Source organism: Cydia splendana, chromosome 19 (genome assembly GCF_910591565.1).
Source record: "Cydia splendana chromosome 19, ilCydSple1.2, whole genome shotgun sequence".
NCBI classification, from domain to species: domain Eukaryota; kingdom Metazoa; phylum Arthropoda; class Insecta; order Lepidoptera; family Tortricidae; genus Cydia; species Cydia splendana.
In genome coordinates this window covers 3,926,267-3,944,314 of record NC_085978.1, presented here as the reverse complement: position 1 = coordinate 3,944,314, position 18,048 = coordinate 3,926,267, and the positions used below count along the sequence as shown (strand labels likewise).

At 39.6% G+C, this 18,048-nt stretch overlaps 1 protein-coding gene and 1 long non-coding RNA gene across 2 annotated transcripts in view; both read left to right on the top strand.

Annotated features, from left to right (window-relative positions):
• The window catches only part of LOC134799926 (eukaryotic translation initiation factor 4E transporter-like), a 41,310-nt gene extending 26,826 nt beyond the window's left edge, over positions 1-14,484 (top strand). The window contains exons 19-25 of the mRNA XM_063772364.1: positions 2,987-3,147; positions 5,271-5,375; positions 7,472-7,549; positions 7,853-7,915; positions 8,983-8,998; positions 9,124-9,213; positions 9,677-14,484. Of these exons, the coding sequence (XP_063628434.1) occupies positions 2,987-3,147; positions 5,271-5,375; positions 7,472-7,549; positions 7,853-7,915; positions 8,983-8,998; positions 9,124-9,213; positions 9,677-9,861 (698 nt within the window). The 3' untranslated portion in view covers positions 9,862-14,484. The remainder of the gene's footprint in view (positions 1-2,986; positions 3,148-5,270; positions 5,376-7,471; positions 7,550-7,852; positions 7,916-8,982; positions 8,999-9,123; positions 9,214-9,676) is intronic.
• A 206-nt stretch (positions 14,485-14,690) lies between these two features.
• Positions 14,691-18,048, top strand: part of LOC134799946 (uncharacterized) — a 42,490-nt gene continuing 39,132 nt past the window's right edge. The window contains exon 1 of the long non-coding RNA XR_010145487.1: positions 14,691-14,772. This is a non-coding gene — a long non-coding RNA (uncharacterized LOC134799946). The remainder of the gene's footprint in view (positions 14,773-18,048) is intronic.

Sequence of the window (18,048 nt, the reverse complement as noted above, 5' to 3'; positions counted from 1 at the left end):
TATCATTTTAATGTAGATAGATAGATATATTGGTTAGACATTAAGGATTGCAATAAGTCCAAATTAGTGCAGTAATGTTGGTTTATTATATTCAAATTTCGTCAAGTGGACGAAAACTAGCGCAATGACCCTACTCGATTCACATAAAAACAGTACCGCGTCGCGAGACCGCTTGTAACCGTAAGCGATAGCGTTTAACATAAATCCTACATACACATCAAAGATAATTGATTTGCACAAATGTCATTTTGACCCCTTTATTTTAAAGTTTACCAAAAATTCGTAATTGTAATAAAGTTTTGAAAGATAAACTTACCTTGTTAATATGTATACGTCGATATTACAATATTTTGTATGTAAAATTATTATTTTGATATACAGGGCCGTTTTTTGAACAACTAGCCACATTGTGCGAGGTTATTAGGTAGGCCATACTGAACACCTTCTTCTACGGGATCAACTCCGATATCATAAAACATTTTTGGCCGTTTCATACATTTTGGTCGAGTGGATGTCGACGTTTTCTATGGGGAGGCCATTTTTTTTTGGGATTTCGGGGTTGGTCCCATAGAAAAAGTTGTTCAGTATGGCCTACCTAATCACCTCGCACAATATGGCTAGTTGTTCTAAAAACGCCCCGTATACCGGGTGTGGCCTGTAATATGAGCAAAAAATTAAACTGTAGGCTGTACTCCTCATACTGACCAACATTTGTTCAGCGACTTTTAAAAATACCTTGTGGTTTGATTTTTAATACACTTTAAAGTTTATTCTAACACGCAATGTATTGCGTATTTTGTTATGTTTAAGGCGTGACAAGCAACGTCAATCGCAATGATATGGCATGGCGATGACGTCCATTGAAGATAATATTTATTTTGTATGAAAGTATGAATGTAGGGAGTCTAAATACTTCATAATGTTTAATAGTTGTTGAACAAACGTGTCACCGTTTGAGGAGTACAATCTATGTTTTAATTATTTGCTCGTGTTACAGGCCACACCCGGTATAATACGTATTCCGCTATATGCTTATTAGTGTTAATCAAAATTTTAATTGGCCTATTAACGACCTGGTAATGAATATAACTAACCCCGGACGCAGCGTTTTGCGTGTCCCCCATAATGCCGACCAGCCCCAACACGCTGGCCGTGCACCACCCAGGTACCACGCGCTATTGGTGTCCGTGTCCGTGTGTTCCAGATGTTAAAATTGCCGAAAGTTTCCAAAAAGTTAAGGGAATAGGGAGTATTACTGCAATGTCCGCCGCCAGAGTGCAACACTAGCTCCTAGTAAACCAGAGAGTAACTTATACACACTGTGCCTTAATCTGTTTTTTTTGACAAGTTTTCACAGACAATAAAATACCGGGCCTACCGGGTAACGCGAAAATCGAAATTTAGTCATCTGCCTCTTTATCGCTCGAATAAGCAAGAGTGATAGAGAGGTTAAATAACGAAATTTCGATTTTCTTGTTTTGCGGTAGACCCCCAGATTGGGATGGATAGTGGTAGTGGCGCCTCCTACGCAGAGTTTCGCGTAATATTCTCTATTTCAGGGAAATAAATAATTTTAATTTTATACCTCATGCAAAAATACGAAGGTTCCGAAGTGCAAAAATTTGCGGAATGAGAAAATTTCGCAATTTCGGAAACCTTTCGACAGCACATCAGTATCCATGTGTTATAGAAGCCATTGTATTTAAACTTGTATGTACAAATAGCAACACTTAATTGTCCATCGGTGGACCTTATGCCTTTTTCACATCACCTAATCAGAAAATGGATTTTTCTTCCCTGCTAGGAGGGATCAAAGTGGCATTTTTCTGTTCAAGGACATTTCATTGCCAGTATTAAATATTAATATAATTAACTATGGACATCGTATGTACAGCCTGACAAAAAAGAGTAGAAATTAAAAAGTGGCAACACTGTAGTGTCAACACTAAGATTTTTTTATTTTCCTCATAGTTGATGTGAAAAGCAGTATGTGTTACACGGTATCAAAATTATTTCGTCTTGGGCGTTAACACTTGAATCCCTCATTACGCTCAGGATTCAATGTACGCCCTTGACGGAAATATATCATTTTGATCCCTTGTAACACAAACTACTATTGTAATAAGGTTTACGAACTGTCAGTTAAATAACAATGTGGGCGATTGTACGCACACCATTTTTTAATACATTTTTATGTTTTTCATGATATCGATTCTTAGGATTGATAGAAGATATAAAAGAAAGTGTCGCAAAATTCCCAATAAATGTTCTATCCTTCAATTGCGTTTCCGTCACAAAAAAATCTACGGAAAATGGTAACGGAATGGAAATAAAATATCTTGGGAATATCTTTAGGATCAATAGAGATAGAGTGGTTCTCGGCAGAAAAAACATAAACATTAAAAAAAGTGGTGTTGAATAACTTTAAATAAAACGCCCTATAGGCCAGGCTACATGCGTAGGCATCACGTTGCCCACGACTTGTGAGAACTGAACGGGGAAACGTGCTGCATATGCGTCCGGTGTGCACTGGCCTTATGGACTATGGTGTCATTGTTGGCATGTATTGGTGTTGTAGTGTGTTGTTGTTCTTCTATGGCCAAGGAATTTGTTTGCTCTGCCACTTCGTATCTTGTAGGCATAGGCCTTAAAGGCAATAAGTACCTAACATATATTCCGTAGCGTTTATAATGATTGGCACTGTGACAAGGCACGAAATGGCAGATATAGATGGTCAAGCAAATCTTGTCAGTAAAAAAAGGCGCGAAATTCAAATTTTCTATGAGACGATATCCCTTCGCGCCTACATTTTTCAAATTTGCCGCCTTTTTCTACTGACAAGATCTGCTTGACCAAGTATATATCACAAATCCTTGACTGTATGCCGCTTAGAAGTCTGTTCTGTGATGTGTGCTTATGTTAACAACTCAAATGTAAGCTGTTGTCAATAAAATGTAACCATTTCTAATAAGATTTTTGAATTCAGGCGTGCCAGCCCGCATCCCGTCCCCACGCGAGCTCGCCGCCCACACCCAGTGCATCATGCAGAGCGCCCTCATCAAGAAGAAGCTAGAGGAACAGCGCGAGAACTACCGCCGCCGACACGACCCGCCCAAGGGCACTCCCATCTCGTTCACGCCCACATCCGTGAGTATACAGCCCTCTCACTCTACCCGTGTCACTAACAGTGCATCATGCAGAGCGCCCTCATCAAGAAGAAGCTAGAGGAACAGCGCGAGAACTACCGCCGCCGACACGACCCGCCCAAGGGCACTCCCATCTCGTTCACACCCACATCCGTGAGTATACAGCTCCCTCACTCTACCCGTGTCACTAACAGTGCATCATGCAGAGCGCCCTCATCAAGAAGAAGCTAGAGGAACAGCGCGAGAACTACCGCCGCCGACACGACCCGCCCAAGGGCACTCCCATCTCGTTCACACCCACATCCGTGAGTATACAGCTCCCTCACTCTACCCGTGTCACTAACAGTGCATCATGCAGAGCGCCCTCATCAAGAAGAAGCTAGAGGAACAGCGCGAGAACTACCGCCGCCGACACGACCCGCCCAAGGGCACTCCCATCTCGTTCACACCCACATCCGTGAGTATACAGCTCCCTCACTCTACCCGTGTCACTAACAGTGCATCATGCAGAGCGCCCTCATCAAGAAGAAGCTAGAGGAACAGCGCGAGAACTACCGCCGCCGACACGACCCGCCCAAGGGCACTCCCATCTCGTTCACACCCACACCCGTGAGTATACAGGTCTCTCACTCTACCCGTGTCACTAACAGTGCATCATACAGAGCGCCCTCATCAAGAAGAAGCTAGAGGAACAGCGCGAGAACTACCGCCGCCGACACGACCCGCCCAAGGGCACTCCCATCTCGTTCACACCCACATCCGTGAGTATACAGCTCCCTCACTCTACCTGTGTTACTAACAGTGCATCATGCAGAGCGCCCTCATCAAGAAGAAGCTAGAGGAACAGCGCGAGAACTACCGCCGGCGACACGACCCGCCCAAGGGCACTCCCATCTCGTTCACACCCACATCCGTGAGTATACAGTCCTCTCACACTACCCGTGTCACTAACAGTGCATCATGCAGAGCGCCCTCATCAGGAAGAAGCTAGAGGAACAGCGCGAGAACTACCGCCGCCGACACGACCCGCCCAAGGGCACTCTCATCTCGTTCACACCCACATCCGTGAGTATACAACCCTCTCACTCTACCCGTGTCACTAACAGTGCATCATGCAGAGCGCCCTCATCAAGAAGAAGCTAGAGGAACAGCGCGAGAACTACCGCCGCCGACACGACCCGCCCAAGGGCACTCCCATCTCGTTCACACCCACATCCGTGAGTATACAGCCCTCTCACTCTACCCGTCTCACTAACACTGCATCATGCAGAGCGCCCTCATCAAGAAAAAGCTAGAGGAACAGCGCGAGAACTACCGCCGCCGACACGACCCGCCCAAGGGCACTACCATCTCGTTCACACCCACATCCGTGAGTATACAGCCCTCTCACTCTACCCATGTCACTAACAGTGCATCATGCAGAGCGCCCTCATCAAGAAGAAACTAGAGGAACAGCGCGAGAACTACCGCCGCCGACACGACCCGCCCAAGGGCACTACCATCTCGTTCACACCCACATCCGTGAGTATACAGCTCCCTCACTCTACCCGTGTCACTAACAGTGCATCATGCAGAGCGCCCTCATCAGAAGAAGCTAGAGGAACAGCGCGAGAACTACCGCCACCGACACGACCCGCCTAAGGGCACTCCCATCTCGTTCACACCCACATCCGTGAGTATACAGCCCTCTCACCCTCCCGTCGAGTAGCTAGGATACAGGTACTACTGATACTGACCCGATCCGCCTGACGGTGCTCCTATCTCGTTCACACACACATCCGTGAGTATACAGCTCTCGCACTCTACCTGACCGAGCGGCCATGTATGATTTCGAGGAATTGGTTACGTTACGAAACTAATGGGAACGGGAGTCGTTTTTAGGGTTTTCTGGGGTTGCACTTTACATTGGTTTAAGATTGTGTTCATAAACTTTTAAATGAAAATCGACGTTATTTTTTGTTTTTTCCTTGTAATTTTTATTCTATTCTATTCTAAAACAAATGACAGCTGATACGATAATTTTCCAATTTTTATTTGCAAATTTCTTATACTTGCTGCAGAGCAAGTCCTGTTATTTAACATTAAAAGGTAACATAAATTAATGTAAGTTAATTATTTGTGCAGGTATTACGTAAAATGACCGCAGATAAGGAGTCCGACGCGCCGAGCCCCAAGCAGCAGCAGTGGGCGCAGCCGCCTAAGATGCCGCAAGGACGGCCCATCGTCAAGGTATACATATTGACAACTAGCGAACCTTCGATCACTTTCATTACTAGAAGGTAGGATCCTATAGAAGTGGTATACGCGTGCCTCCGTGAGGGACAAAACATACGCGATGCGACACTATGATTGGTCTAATTTATTTGTTGCCCACCATAATCCATACTAAATTTACGGTGGGGAACAAATAAAATGTGAGACTGTGACTAGGACAAACAATAATAACTCTTTCGCTGCTACTCCTACCGAAAGATACATAAGACTATCCCGTTTGGTCATTTCCCCCCACCCATCATGCCAGATCCAGTTATATACTAGATTCATGCTTTCATTACTAGTGAGTCTGTGAGCTGTAGACCTCACCAACCCCAATGGTTACGCCATTTTGGAAAAAATCCTATAGGTAACTGTGGACCAAAGATATATACCGGGTGTCCCTAGCCATTGGACAAAGTCGAAATGTACATATGCATTAGGGTATTTAGAACCAGTATACAAAGTATCATAACAATCGGTGTAGCGGTTACGAAGAAATTTACAAATTACGATAATTTATTTATTTATTTATTAAATTATTTTTTACTTTGGAGCAACCTGTATGTGTTAGTAGCTCCTGAGGTAATAAATAGCATGAAACCTTCTTCGACAGTTTTGATTATCTTTTTTATTTATGACATTAATGAGATTCGGAATTTTGACAAATGTCATCATTGCCGCACATTTTTAAACAAATTGTCAAAAGCACTGCCAATGATTAATACAGTATGTTTCTTTTTGTTGTCGATTATTGGAAATAACTTTTGTTTGAAAATGTATTTTTTTATCTTTTGTTCTAATTAAAAAAATATTACCGTTAGAGCATTTCTGAGAAGTAACCCTACGTGGGATTTCAGGGTTTGTCCAATGGCTAAGGTCACCCTGTATAAATATAACTCCGTATAAGATAAATAAAGTTTAAGAAAAAAACGTGCCTCCGAAAATCAAGAAAAAATTATGCTGGAAAAGATGGGGCCATACCTTTGGCCTATACTCGTGTAGATGGCGACACCGTTTGCTATTTAACAATTTTAACACATATCTTCGCACAATAGGGGATATTACTGCAATGTTCTGCCGCCAGAGTGCAGCACTACCGACTCAGTAAATTCATAGACTAACTTATACATACTGTGCCTTAAACTGTTTTTTGACAAGTTTTCACAGACAATGAAATACGACATTGATGCATCAAGGCGGTTTGTTAACAAGGGCCTACCGGTAAACGCGAAAATCGAAATTTAGTTATCTGCCCCTTTATCGCTCGAATATGCATGAGTGATAGAGAGATTAGATAACGAAATTTCGATTTTCTTGTTTCGCGGTAGGCCATGTGATTGACGTGTGTCAATGTGGTTTGTTTACTGTATGTGCCACCTACGCAGAGCTTTGCCTGATATTCCCTATTTCAAAATATTTTCACTAGCACTGCCGATGTCAAACACGATTGTTGCTAGAATAACGTTCCATGATGGATTTTCAGAATAAGTTTGTATTTTCTGAATGTTTTTAAGTTTTAAGATTTACCTCCGACGTTTCGAGGACGGCGTTGTCCCCGTGGTCTCGGAGAAGACTGGCTCAAGTTGACATCAACATCTTCTAGCCGCGCGAGTTTTTCGAACTACCCGCACTTGGTCTTGTTTATCAGTTTGAACGTTTTGCGCACTAGGGATGTCACTCTGTCGACACACAACACTAACGATATTCGATTTATCGACTGTCGATATTCGTTTCCGCTTACATTTACTAATGACTGGATTCCATGTGGATGAGATCTTAAAACCCTCGTCCCGATTAAAATTGCAATGTTTTTTGATTTCAATGGCTTCCCGCACTTTTCTACTGTAGAAATGGCGATCCGTGGAGAGGATTTTAGGGTTATGCAGCTCAATCCAGTGGTTTGGTCCTGACTCCAGCAAACAACGCCGTCCTCGAAACGTCGGAGGTAAATCTTAAAACTTAAATACGCGATTAAGTCCCGTTGTGCAGTTTGATAATGTTTAATAATCGTGAAAGTTTAAATCAGTGTTTTGTAATAAAGTTGTAAGAAATAAATTAAATTGTGACAGGGCAACCAGAGCGGAGCAGCGCCACCTATGGGATACGCGCCGTCACCGGCAGACTACCAACACCATTATCAACAGCAGGTAGTTTCATTTTTGCATTATGTTTTACCCCCTTTGTCTATGATTAATATTTAATACACGTCAAAATAACAGCTACGGAGAAACGATTATAACGTCATTTTAGATGCGACAGACGTTTATGAAGAACGGCCTTAGACCGTACAACAGCAGCCCACCATTAAAAAGGCCGAGCGGGGCGAGTACCGTTACAAGTCGAGCATAAAATGACTATATGTTTCTATTATATGTACATAGTTTTTGCTTCGATAGAGACGAAAATATAGAGAAATTGCTCAATTTGTAAAACCTTTTGATCGTTTACAGCAAATGTCGGGCAGCGTACGTCAGTTCCTGCATCCGCAACAGAGGCAGCAAGTACCCAATGCGGTGAGTTTCAATATTTTCATAACAGCAGGCGTGGCTCACTCCGCGATTTCGTCGCGTCGCTACAAGTACATGCGTCTCACACCAATGTTGGTGTCTAGCAGTAGTAGTTGCCGCGCACCACTACGGACGCCTACTCGCGCTTGCGCCACCTTGCGGTCATATCTGTCGTAATAGATAGACGCGTTTTGTTAGAGAGTGAACCTTCTGTACCTAGTACTATTATTTATTCTGTGTTAAATGGGAGTTTAATTATCTATATGTCACGTGTCCACAAACGCCGACCACCATTTTGTCTCATTTGAGTGACGTCACTGTACCGAGCTGTAGCGATGTTATTTTCATGCTATCAAAGCTATACGAATATTAATAAATATATTTGAAAAAACATGTGGAATAGCCTATTATATTATGTTTGTGCACTGACGAGCATAAAATATGGGTCACGTGGACTTGAAAATACGGTTGTTTTGGCAAACACGATAACGACGAATGCTGTTTTTTGGCGTGATATTGACAGAGTAAAGCGTCTCTTAACACCAAGCAAAGATATATGTAACTCCGTATAAGATAAATAAAGTTTCAGAAAAAAAACGTGCCTCGGAAATCAAGAAAAAGTCATTCTCGAATAGATGGCGCCATACCTTTGGCCTATTCTCGGCTAGATGGCGTTGTAGACACCGTTTGATATTTAACAATTTTAACACATTTCAGTGAAAGAACATGGGTCAATATGGAACAATAAAAATTAAAAATCATTTATCCGTATACATTTTTTGATTAATTTATACATTTTCAATTTTATTTTAAGTTTTAATCGTGTGTCGATAGATGGCAGTAAATGTACCGTGACTACAAAATTGACTATGGGAATAGCCCTCCATACTAATGCGAGATCTCGCATACGAGTTTCATTACATTGCGTTATTTGATCTGTCGGCTGAGTTGATGTTACCTCAATGGTCCGCAGTGTAGGTAACTAAAATCGCATGCGAGTTCGCGCGCCGTCTAAATGAGCCCTAATGCTCTTGTGCTGCGGTGCTAATTAATGAATTTTGTTATGATTGCAGCTAAACAATATGAACAACATGAACAATATGAACAACATGACCCGCGGCATCGCCGGGGGCACCACTCTGCACCAATTGCTAGTCCAGTCTCATCAGAGGAGTCTCAACGGTAAATATTATATTTATAACAGCTAAACAATATGAACAACATGAACAATATGACCCGCGGCATCGCCGGCGGCACCACTCTGCACCATTTGCTAGTCCAGTCTCATCAGAGGAGTCTCAACGGTAATTATTATATTTGTGATACTTTACATTTTATGAATTATCATCATTTTCTTACCGTTGTCCCGTATTTTTGCCACGATTCCCTAAGATACCTCAAGAATTAGAAGAAATCCTAATATTTGCGCCAATTTTTAACGTATAAAGGCGTAATTTTAAACAAAAAAATGGGTAAATTTAAGTTTGGTCTCCTCGTTACAGTTCCTCACAGAAAAACAAGTGGTAAATATAAAATGACATTTTAGCACAAATAACACCTAGACCTAGACCCTACTGATAGTGTTGTGTTCCTGCCGGTGAATAAGGTTGCCAGAGCTCAACGAGGGTGCGGGGTGTTAGGGTCCGCAACCCGCATGTAACGCCTGTAGAGTTTCAGGCGTCTATAGGCTACGGTGACCGCTTACCATAAGGCGGGCCGTATGCTTGTTTCGTAATTTGTTTTAATTTTTTTTTTGTGTTTTAACAGAACTAGGCGGTGTAGGCGTGGGCGGCACGGGCGGCGGCGACAACCAGCTGGCGCGCTGGTTCTCGCCCGAGCTGCTGGCGCGCGCCTCGGCCGGCAAGCTGCCCTCCGTGCACGTGCCCAACGCGCTCTCCCTGGAGGACCTCGAGCGCCACCACCACTCGCCGGCGCCGCCGCTGCGCAACTGAACGCTCTATGGATATATTCTTTTTTAAAGCGACGGCGTAGGTTCTTCAGACGGTGTGAAATGTTGAGGCTAAAAAATTAAGAGTAAGGGTCGGTTGCACCAAACTGTTTGTCATCGCTAAATTTTATTGTATTGGAAGTTTTATAGTAAAACGTCGCGGCGCGCCCGGTGACGGTCAGTCTGTCAAGTGCGGGTGATGCAACTGGCACTAAGAGTCAGACCGAGCTAACGCGCAGACGCTGTGGAAAATGCCACGATAAACGTCAAAATTCCTATATTCATTGAGTTATTATTACTGTAGAGAAGCCACACCAAACATTAGAAATTGTCGCAATCTGTACCACGCGAACAAAACGCCGTAAGCGCCGTAATATTTATGGCGCGTACGCGTTTAAACGCGAGATTCACGCTCCACTTATATGGTTAGATGTCAAAACAATATCAACTCATGACGCAAAATACTGGTTCTATACGTTAGTAATAAAGTAATAATAGTTCAATGATGATATTAGAGTTGGAGCAAGCGAATTCTGCATGATATTTGTAATGGCAAGGTGTGGCAATGTCATCATTAGAATTGTGTCATTCTCGAGAACGTGCTTCCGTTTACTGTGGCAAATATTCTCGAGCGAGAACGTTTCCCATACTAACCGGAGAACGTTCTTAGGCGCCAACTTAAATCATTAATGTCAAATTTCTATGAAAATGTGACGTTAATATAATGACACTTTCACTTTCTTCTGTTCAAATCAGTGCAAAGTTAGGTTGGACGGACTCTATGGCGTTTATAGTGTAAATTCCACACTTTGGAAATCAAAACATCTGTACAAAGTTACCTTATAGTCTGAGCAACTATTCTGTATTTAGAGATAGTCAGAAAATACAAAAAATATTCGTGAACGGTTATAGATATTTCCAGTTGGGACGTTGAAAACAGTAATATATCTATGTTTATTGGTCACTATAGTTGCACAGACTATAATTAGCAAAACAGTAGCGACATCTGGAGTATGAAATGTAAACCAATCTTGATACCATGTGCATGGATAGTGGTTATTATACTCTATATTAGGGTGGTATTCTATCTGTGCAATATCTTTGTCCAATGTGTATTGCGTCTCACATTTTACTTTAATGAGAGAGTGAGACACAATAACATTGGACAGGTGGAATACCACCCTTAGACAAAACTCATTTGTAATCCGCTGTTCGAACTGAGTTATTCATCGCCCGAAACTCATTAGGTTGATGTATGAAGGCCACGAGAAACGTAATTTAAGGTACTATTTCAATCGATTCATCAAGTTTCATTTCACACAAAACCTAAATAACTGGTATTACTTTGATTAACCTCTCGAATGCCGGAACGCGGATCCACGTTAGTAGGTATTGAACTCGAATTATTAATTAATTAGAATTCAATACCTACTGCGCGGATCCACGTTCCGGCATTCAAGAGGTTTGGAAATATATCTCACAAAATAGTCTTAATACTGCACAGTTAATTAATTGCTCAAGCTTCTTTGGAGTATTTGGACTGACACAATTGAAATAGTACCCTAAAAACACTTAAAAATGTAAAGTAAATTATTTGTGACTAACTTAAGTTTTATAAACTGGTTCCTTTATGTCATCCCCGGGCGCTGCCAGTCAGATCCGATTATTAACTGATTGTTCTAACACGGCCATCCTGACATCCGGGTTGTCCCTGCATGCACCTTTTTGTCTGGCCATTTTATTGTATCATATCTTAAAGTACCTACTTACAGAGATCACCTATAGCAAAAATGTATTGATTGTATATGAAAGTCTAAGATAGATCTTATGCCTTTTGTAATAAGGTCCACCGATGGACAGTGAAGAGTGTTGCTGTTTGTACAAGGCCATCTATTTCAGTGGTCAAACTTCGAGGACACGTTTTTTTCTTGGACTTGACATGTCTTTAATCAATAACTCTGCCTATTGCATGAAAAGCTGGTATTTTCATGCTGTGGATTGGATAACGAAATGGCTAACATACGTCTTACGAAATAAAAGTATTTTTCACCCATGATGCACCAAATCCCAGTTTATAATGTTGACTAATTTGACGTATGACGTATTACAACCAGTATCACCAGTGTTTTTTTAGAAAAACGGACACGTTAGATTATATACATAGTTTGCCGGAACTTCAATAGATAAATACATATAATATGTCAAATAATGTAACAAAGTGCATTATGACTAAAATCTCGTTGGCAATTTCTCGGCGATATTTTGACAAAATGGCAGCTAATATCAAAACACTTGTCAAATGGACAACTGAAATCTGGGTGGATGCAAAAATTCAAATTTATGTCCTGTCAATATAAATTTCAGGTTATGAAAATAATATCATCATTGCAGTGAAAGGAAAATAATGTTGAAGTTTTGACAGTCTGTAACTATTATGGTCAAATTATGTCATTGATACCTGAAATGTTATGAAATTATTGACAGTATTGTAAAACATGTTACCTGATAGAAATTCCCACGTCTATTACATTAATATAACTTTTGTCTACATGATAGACTGTTTATAAAAAAATATGGTAGAAAATAATTTTACTGTGAATATATATTTACATTTTCTGCCATTTTTGAAATATGTATAAAGAAAAATATAATATTTATAAAGTTTATTCATGTAGACCCGAGTTTTTTGATTGATGGACTGAATACGTGTTATTAAACAAAACAATAATAGGTAGGTACTTTGCCACTTAAAATTACAAAAAAAAAATACAGTTACCGCTATTGTTTAAAAAGGTATTCTATAAGACATGATTTGAATTTCTACATAATTATGTTTTAAAACAGTGACGGTTGTTAGGGCAGACACTGTCAACAAATAATGTCAATACGTTATGTCGTTCCAATATGTAGATCGAATCACTAAAAGCGTAGCCACTACATGTCTGCCCTTTTCACAACGCAACTGACTTCTAACTCATGTAATAGAATAAAGATTATGCCTCTTTCTTTCGTACATTTCAAGGACGGAAAGAGACAAATGATTATCATGGAATGGTAGCTGTAGTCCGAGGTAGCAGCTGAGGGGTTAACTTTTTGATGTATTTCTTTGTATAGTGAGTTTACTCGTAGATTCTGGTATCGTATAACGTATTATTTAGCCCCGTGTCAGCTCCCTTATTTTGACTATTATTACAGTTGGACGCAGTCAATAATACTGATGATATTTCGGCTTAAAAATAAGCTAGAAATGCCGTCTTAGTTCACATGTAACCTAGCCTATAATATGACGATATATTTCATCATTATTATTGAACGTTTGACCCTGACTTATCTGTATTTAAAATGGGAGATATACTTAGAAATGTAAAAACAGCGCCACCCGATATGTGACTAAAAGAAAGAATGAGTGGAACTAGATAATGTATGCCGCCGACAAGCGAATTGATTGGAAAACTAAATAATTAAACAAGCTATTAGTTAAGTAAAAAAATATCTACGTAATACTTCTGTGACATGTTTGTATTGGAAATTATTTGAAGATATTGATGGCTAAGTGAATTATTTAGTTTTTCATATGTGCTTGATTATTTGACCCGGCGGTGACACTTCACGGAGTATCGCGGGAAAGATTGGGTAGTTGACAAATGCGAATGATGAACTGTTTGAGTGAACGGAACGAGTGAATGATAACGAATGAACGGAAATATAGTATGCAGAATAATATATATTGTATAATGTTTATGTATGTCTACGGTTGTGTTTGTTAGCATTTTTGTTACTACGTCATTTATGAGAGGAGAAGATTTTCGTTTACGATGGATGTCGTGTGTTCATTTCGTTAAGAACATTTTTGTAAAGGATTTTGGAGCGTCCCCAAATGTAAAAGACTAGCATTTGAGTTTTGGGATTCCACGAACTACGGATAGTATATTTTTTTAAACGTTTTACGTATTCCACTGTACGACGTTTTAGCGATTTGTGGAGTTTTTTGCAATATATCCCAATCAAGTATTTTAGTATGGTCTTGACAATCCTCACGTCAACGTTAAAGTTTAAATTAAACATCCAAAAATTACTTTAAAGTTTAGATTTTAAATTTATCGCTGTACAAACTTCTCCAAACTTCATACTCAAAATGGTTTAGGGTCTTTAGGCTTAGGACGGTAGGGTGGATTGTCAAGATACATTATCATTGATTGGTCATTTAATTTTCGAACAAAATGAGACCTGAGCACGTCAATTAGATATCATTTCATGACCCTGGATTATACCGTCCCAGTGTCAAATAAATTGGCTCAACAAAGCAATATTGCGTATACCTTTTCGCCTTATGCCTTGTGTGTACCGGTGTAAATATATCCCCGTTTGAACGGCTTGCTCAGATGGGGAGCTCAGATTTGGAATAGTGTAGCAGGTTTCAGATGTATTATGGACTGTGTGAAGCAATCATGGACTGGTTACGAAGACCGCGCAGACGCATTAGATGCGCCGAGCGATTTTGGTAGTAATGAATAGTGGCGAAATTTCAGTTTGTGTCGCGTCCCGTGATGCGGTCGCTTACGTATTACAACTTAAAAAAATGTCTCCTGTAAGCTTTAAATTATTGATTAAAGAAAATTTGAAAGTTTGTGTTTGTTTTATTTCACTGCGCGAACTCGTATCTGGCACGGATTCGGTGGTAATGAAGAGGAGGTAAAGAGAGAGGTGCAGAAGACTCACTCTCTAACAAAACGCGTCTGTTACGATCAGCACAGATATGGCCGCTAGGTGGCGACAGCGCCACGCGCGGCTTATGGCAAACCCCAAAATTGGGGCGGAACGGATGTACTTTTAGGTGTGCTACTCTGCAGCGGCGCCACCATAATGAATACCAATGAATTATATGGTGAAATGATGTACCTAAAAGGTACATCATGTACGTATAATGTTTATGGCTATACCTGTGATAGAAAACGAAATAATCGACATTGAAAGTGGCGCCGCTGGGGAGCATACTCCCCAGCGGCGCCACACAGTACTCATAGATAGAAATGATATTAGCTATTTTTTTCTTATGTAAATTGATGTACTAATGCTGTTTATTACGTACCTATTGAAAAAAAGAATTATTTTGCATTGATTAGTGATTTTATTTACATTTTAATTCCGCGTTCCACCTAAACGGTATGGGTTGTAAGACAGGCGCGCGGGTGAGCGAGATGGAGATAGAATTTCTTCCCGCCGGACCGCGCTCCCGCGGCCCGCTCCGATTTTCAATAGTAAATATTTTTGTTCTTGCTTTCGTTATGTTTCTGTGTCTGTACTTCTATATCAAAAGGAAAATTATATTAAGTACGTTGTATATTTTTATATTAAAAGTATATAATTAAATAACATTTTCTGTATTAATGATAGTTTCAGATAATAATTCTATCTTGTTTCATTGCGATTTTCAGTAGTCGGGTTTTAGTTTTTGAACTTATTTTTAACAATAATATTTTTGTTTTGGCTTTCGTTATGTTCATGTGTATGTAAAAAGAAAAATAGTTATTGGTTTTACAAAGGGGCAAAGTGTGGTTTAACCGCTCGTTTTCAAGCTAAAGCATGGTTTCAAAGCATGAGCGTTAAAGCCGGTAAACAAAATTTGCCCCCGAGTGAAATACAAAATTTTTCACCACACCAACCCGAAGCAAATATTAAATGTAAAATATCAAACAAAATCAAACCAAATCAAATTCAAACAAAATAAATGAATGTTATTAAATTATTTCATCGAAAATCATCATTTAAAAGTCAATTCTACCAGTAAACATAAGAAAACTACTCGAAATTTTCATTTGATTACTTTGCCTCACACGTGAATTACTGATAGCAAAGTGCAACTTTGCTATCCGTTTTTGACTCGTTTTTGAAGTGCAAAGTAAGTCTTTCCGAGGTGGTGTGGTGAAAATTAAATTACCTAATGCCAATTTTGAGTTGTTAACTTATACGTTACGTATAATATGTAGTCTTCGGTTACCGCGATTTTTACTCAGGAAATAAAACTATTAAAACGGATTATATCGCGTATAGTAAAAGTCAATTATACCAGCCTATAAATTTGATAGCGCACGCAGTGCAAGTGTTATTTATATGTCATAATTTCATAGAAGTTTGACGTTTTAAATAACACCTGCACTGCTTGGGCTATCAAAATCGCTGCAGACTTTTTGGTCTAACTCTATTGAACTTGTTAACTTATGCTGGCTGGTAGAATTGACTTTTAATGATTATAATGAACGATAAATATATAAAAAAAAAGTCATTTATACATATTTGATTTGGTTTGATTTTGACGACAGGTCTGGCCTAATGGGTTGTGACCCTGTCTGTGAAGCCGATGGTCATGGGTTCGAATCCCAGTAAGGGCGTTTATTTGTGTGATGAGCACAGATATTTTTTTCTGAGTCATGGATATTCATTCATGGGTATTCAGTGAGTACGTGTGTGTGTGTGTGTGTGTATATATATATATATATATATATATGTATATCGTGGTCTGAGTACCCACAATACAAGCCTTCTTGAGCTTACTGTGGGGATTTGTCAATTTGTGTAAAAATGTCCTATGATATTTATTTATTTATTTCTTTGATATTTTATATTTAGTATTTTCGTCGGGTTGGTGTGGTGAAAAATGTTGTGTCGCGAAAACCCTCGCAACGCTTAAGATTCGATTATTCGAACCAATAATTCGCTATTTTTATATAATTTTGGAATCTTTCGCTTGCTCGGGTATCAATATTAGCACGAGCGGTTAAACAACACTTTGCCCCCTTGTAAAACCAATAACTATTTTTCTTTTTACATACACATGAACATAACGAAAGTCAAAATAATGTTATTTTCTCAAACATGCAATGAAATGTCGTCACTCCGGGCGTTATATCAGGCTTCGAAGTATCACGTTTAGGGCGGAGCAACTCCAGAGAACTGTAAAGGAACTTCATACAAAATTTAAGGCCTAGGCCGGGAAGTAATTTTTTTTTTTAATTTCCATTTCACAGATATGTGTGACACACCATCGTGGCATTCAGCCATTAAAGTGATGACACACTATCGCACCGCTTTAAAAAAAAAACTATAGGCAGTTTATGGTTTATGGTACGATTTCTTTTTTTTTTTAAATCTTTATAGGGCTGTATCTCCTAAACCGTGCGCCGCAGCGCAAAAATAATAAAATGTTCGTTCCTCTGTAAGAAACCCTTAATTAATATTAAAAAAAACCACAAAAAAGAAAAAAATAATAACAAAAAAACTTTATAATGCTGTATCTCCTAAACCGTACGTCGTAGCGCAAAAATAATCAAATTTTCGTTCCCCTTTAGGAAACCCCTTAATAACATTTAAAAAAACACAAGAAAAGAAAAAAAAGAAAAAAAAAAAGCAAAAATTTTTTTTATAGGACTGTATCTCCTAAACCATGCGTCGTAGCGCAAAAATAATAAAATGTTCGTTCCTCTGTAAGAAACCCTTAATTAATATTAAAAAAAAAAAACAAGAAAAGTAAAAAAAGAAAAAAAAAAGCAAAAAAAATATTTATAGGGCTGTATCTCCTAAACCATGCGTCGTAGCGCAAAAATAATAAAATGTTCGTTCCTCTGTAAGAAACCCTTAATTAATATTTAAAAAAAATCACAAAAAATAAAAAAATAATAAAAACAAAAAAAAACTTTATAATTAGTGTCCGACCGAAAGTTCGGTTTCGGTTTCGGTTTCGGCCAGTTTCGGCCAAAAAATCATGTTTCGGCTGTAGTTTCGGTTTCGGCCAAAAAACGGCCGAACCTTTCGGCCGGGCCGAAACTTACGAAATGGCACTTCGGAAAAAGACCAAAAGTTGGGGAATAAGTAGGACAACAATAGTAATAACCTACGTTTACTGATTCATGTATAGGTATATTATAAAACACAATTCCACCAATAAGGGCGCCACTGGACGGTCGACGCAGTCTTATGAGGCTGTCAATACCTATAATGCGCACACTGTCTATTGCACACATTGTATCGGAGTGAATGAGATAGCACTATCGCACGTAGCCGTTGGCCGAGTATCAGCTCGGCCCGAGTCGAACGATGTATTTTTCGCTCTTATTCAGTCACTTTCCTATCTACCTCTAATGGCAAATTTTAAGCGAGGCTAAAGGCTACGCTCAAGTAGTGCTGCAAAGATGAT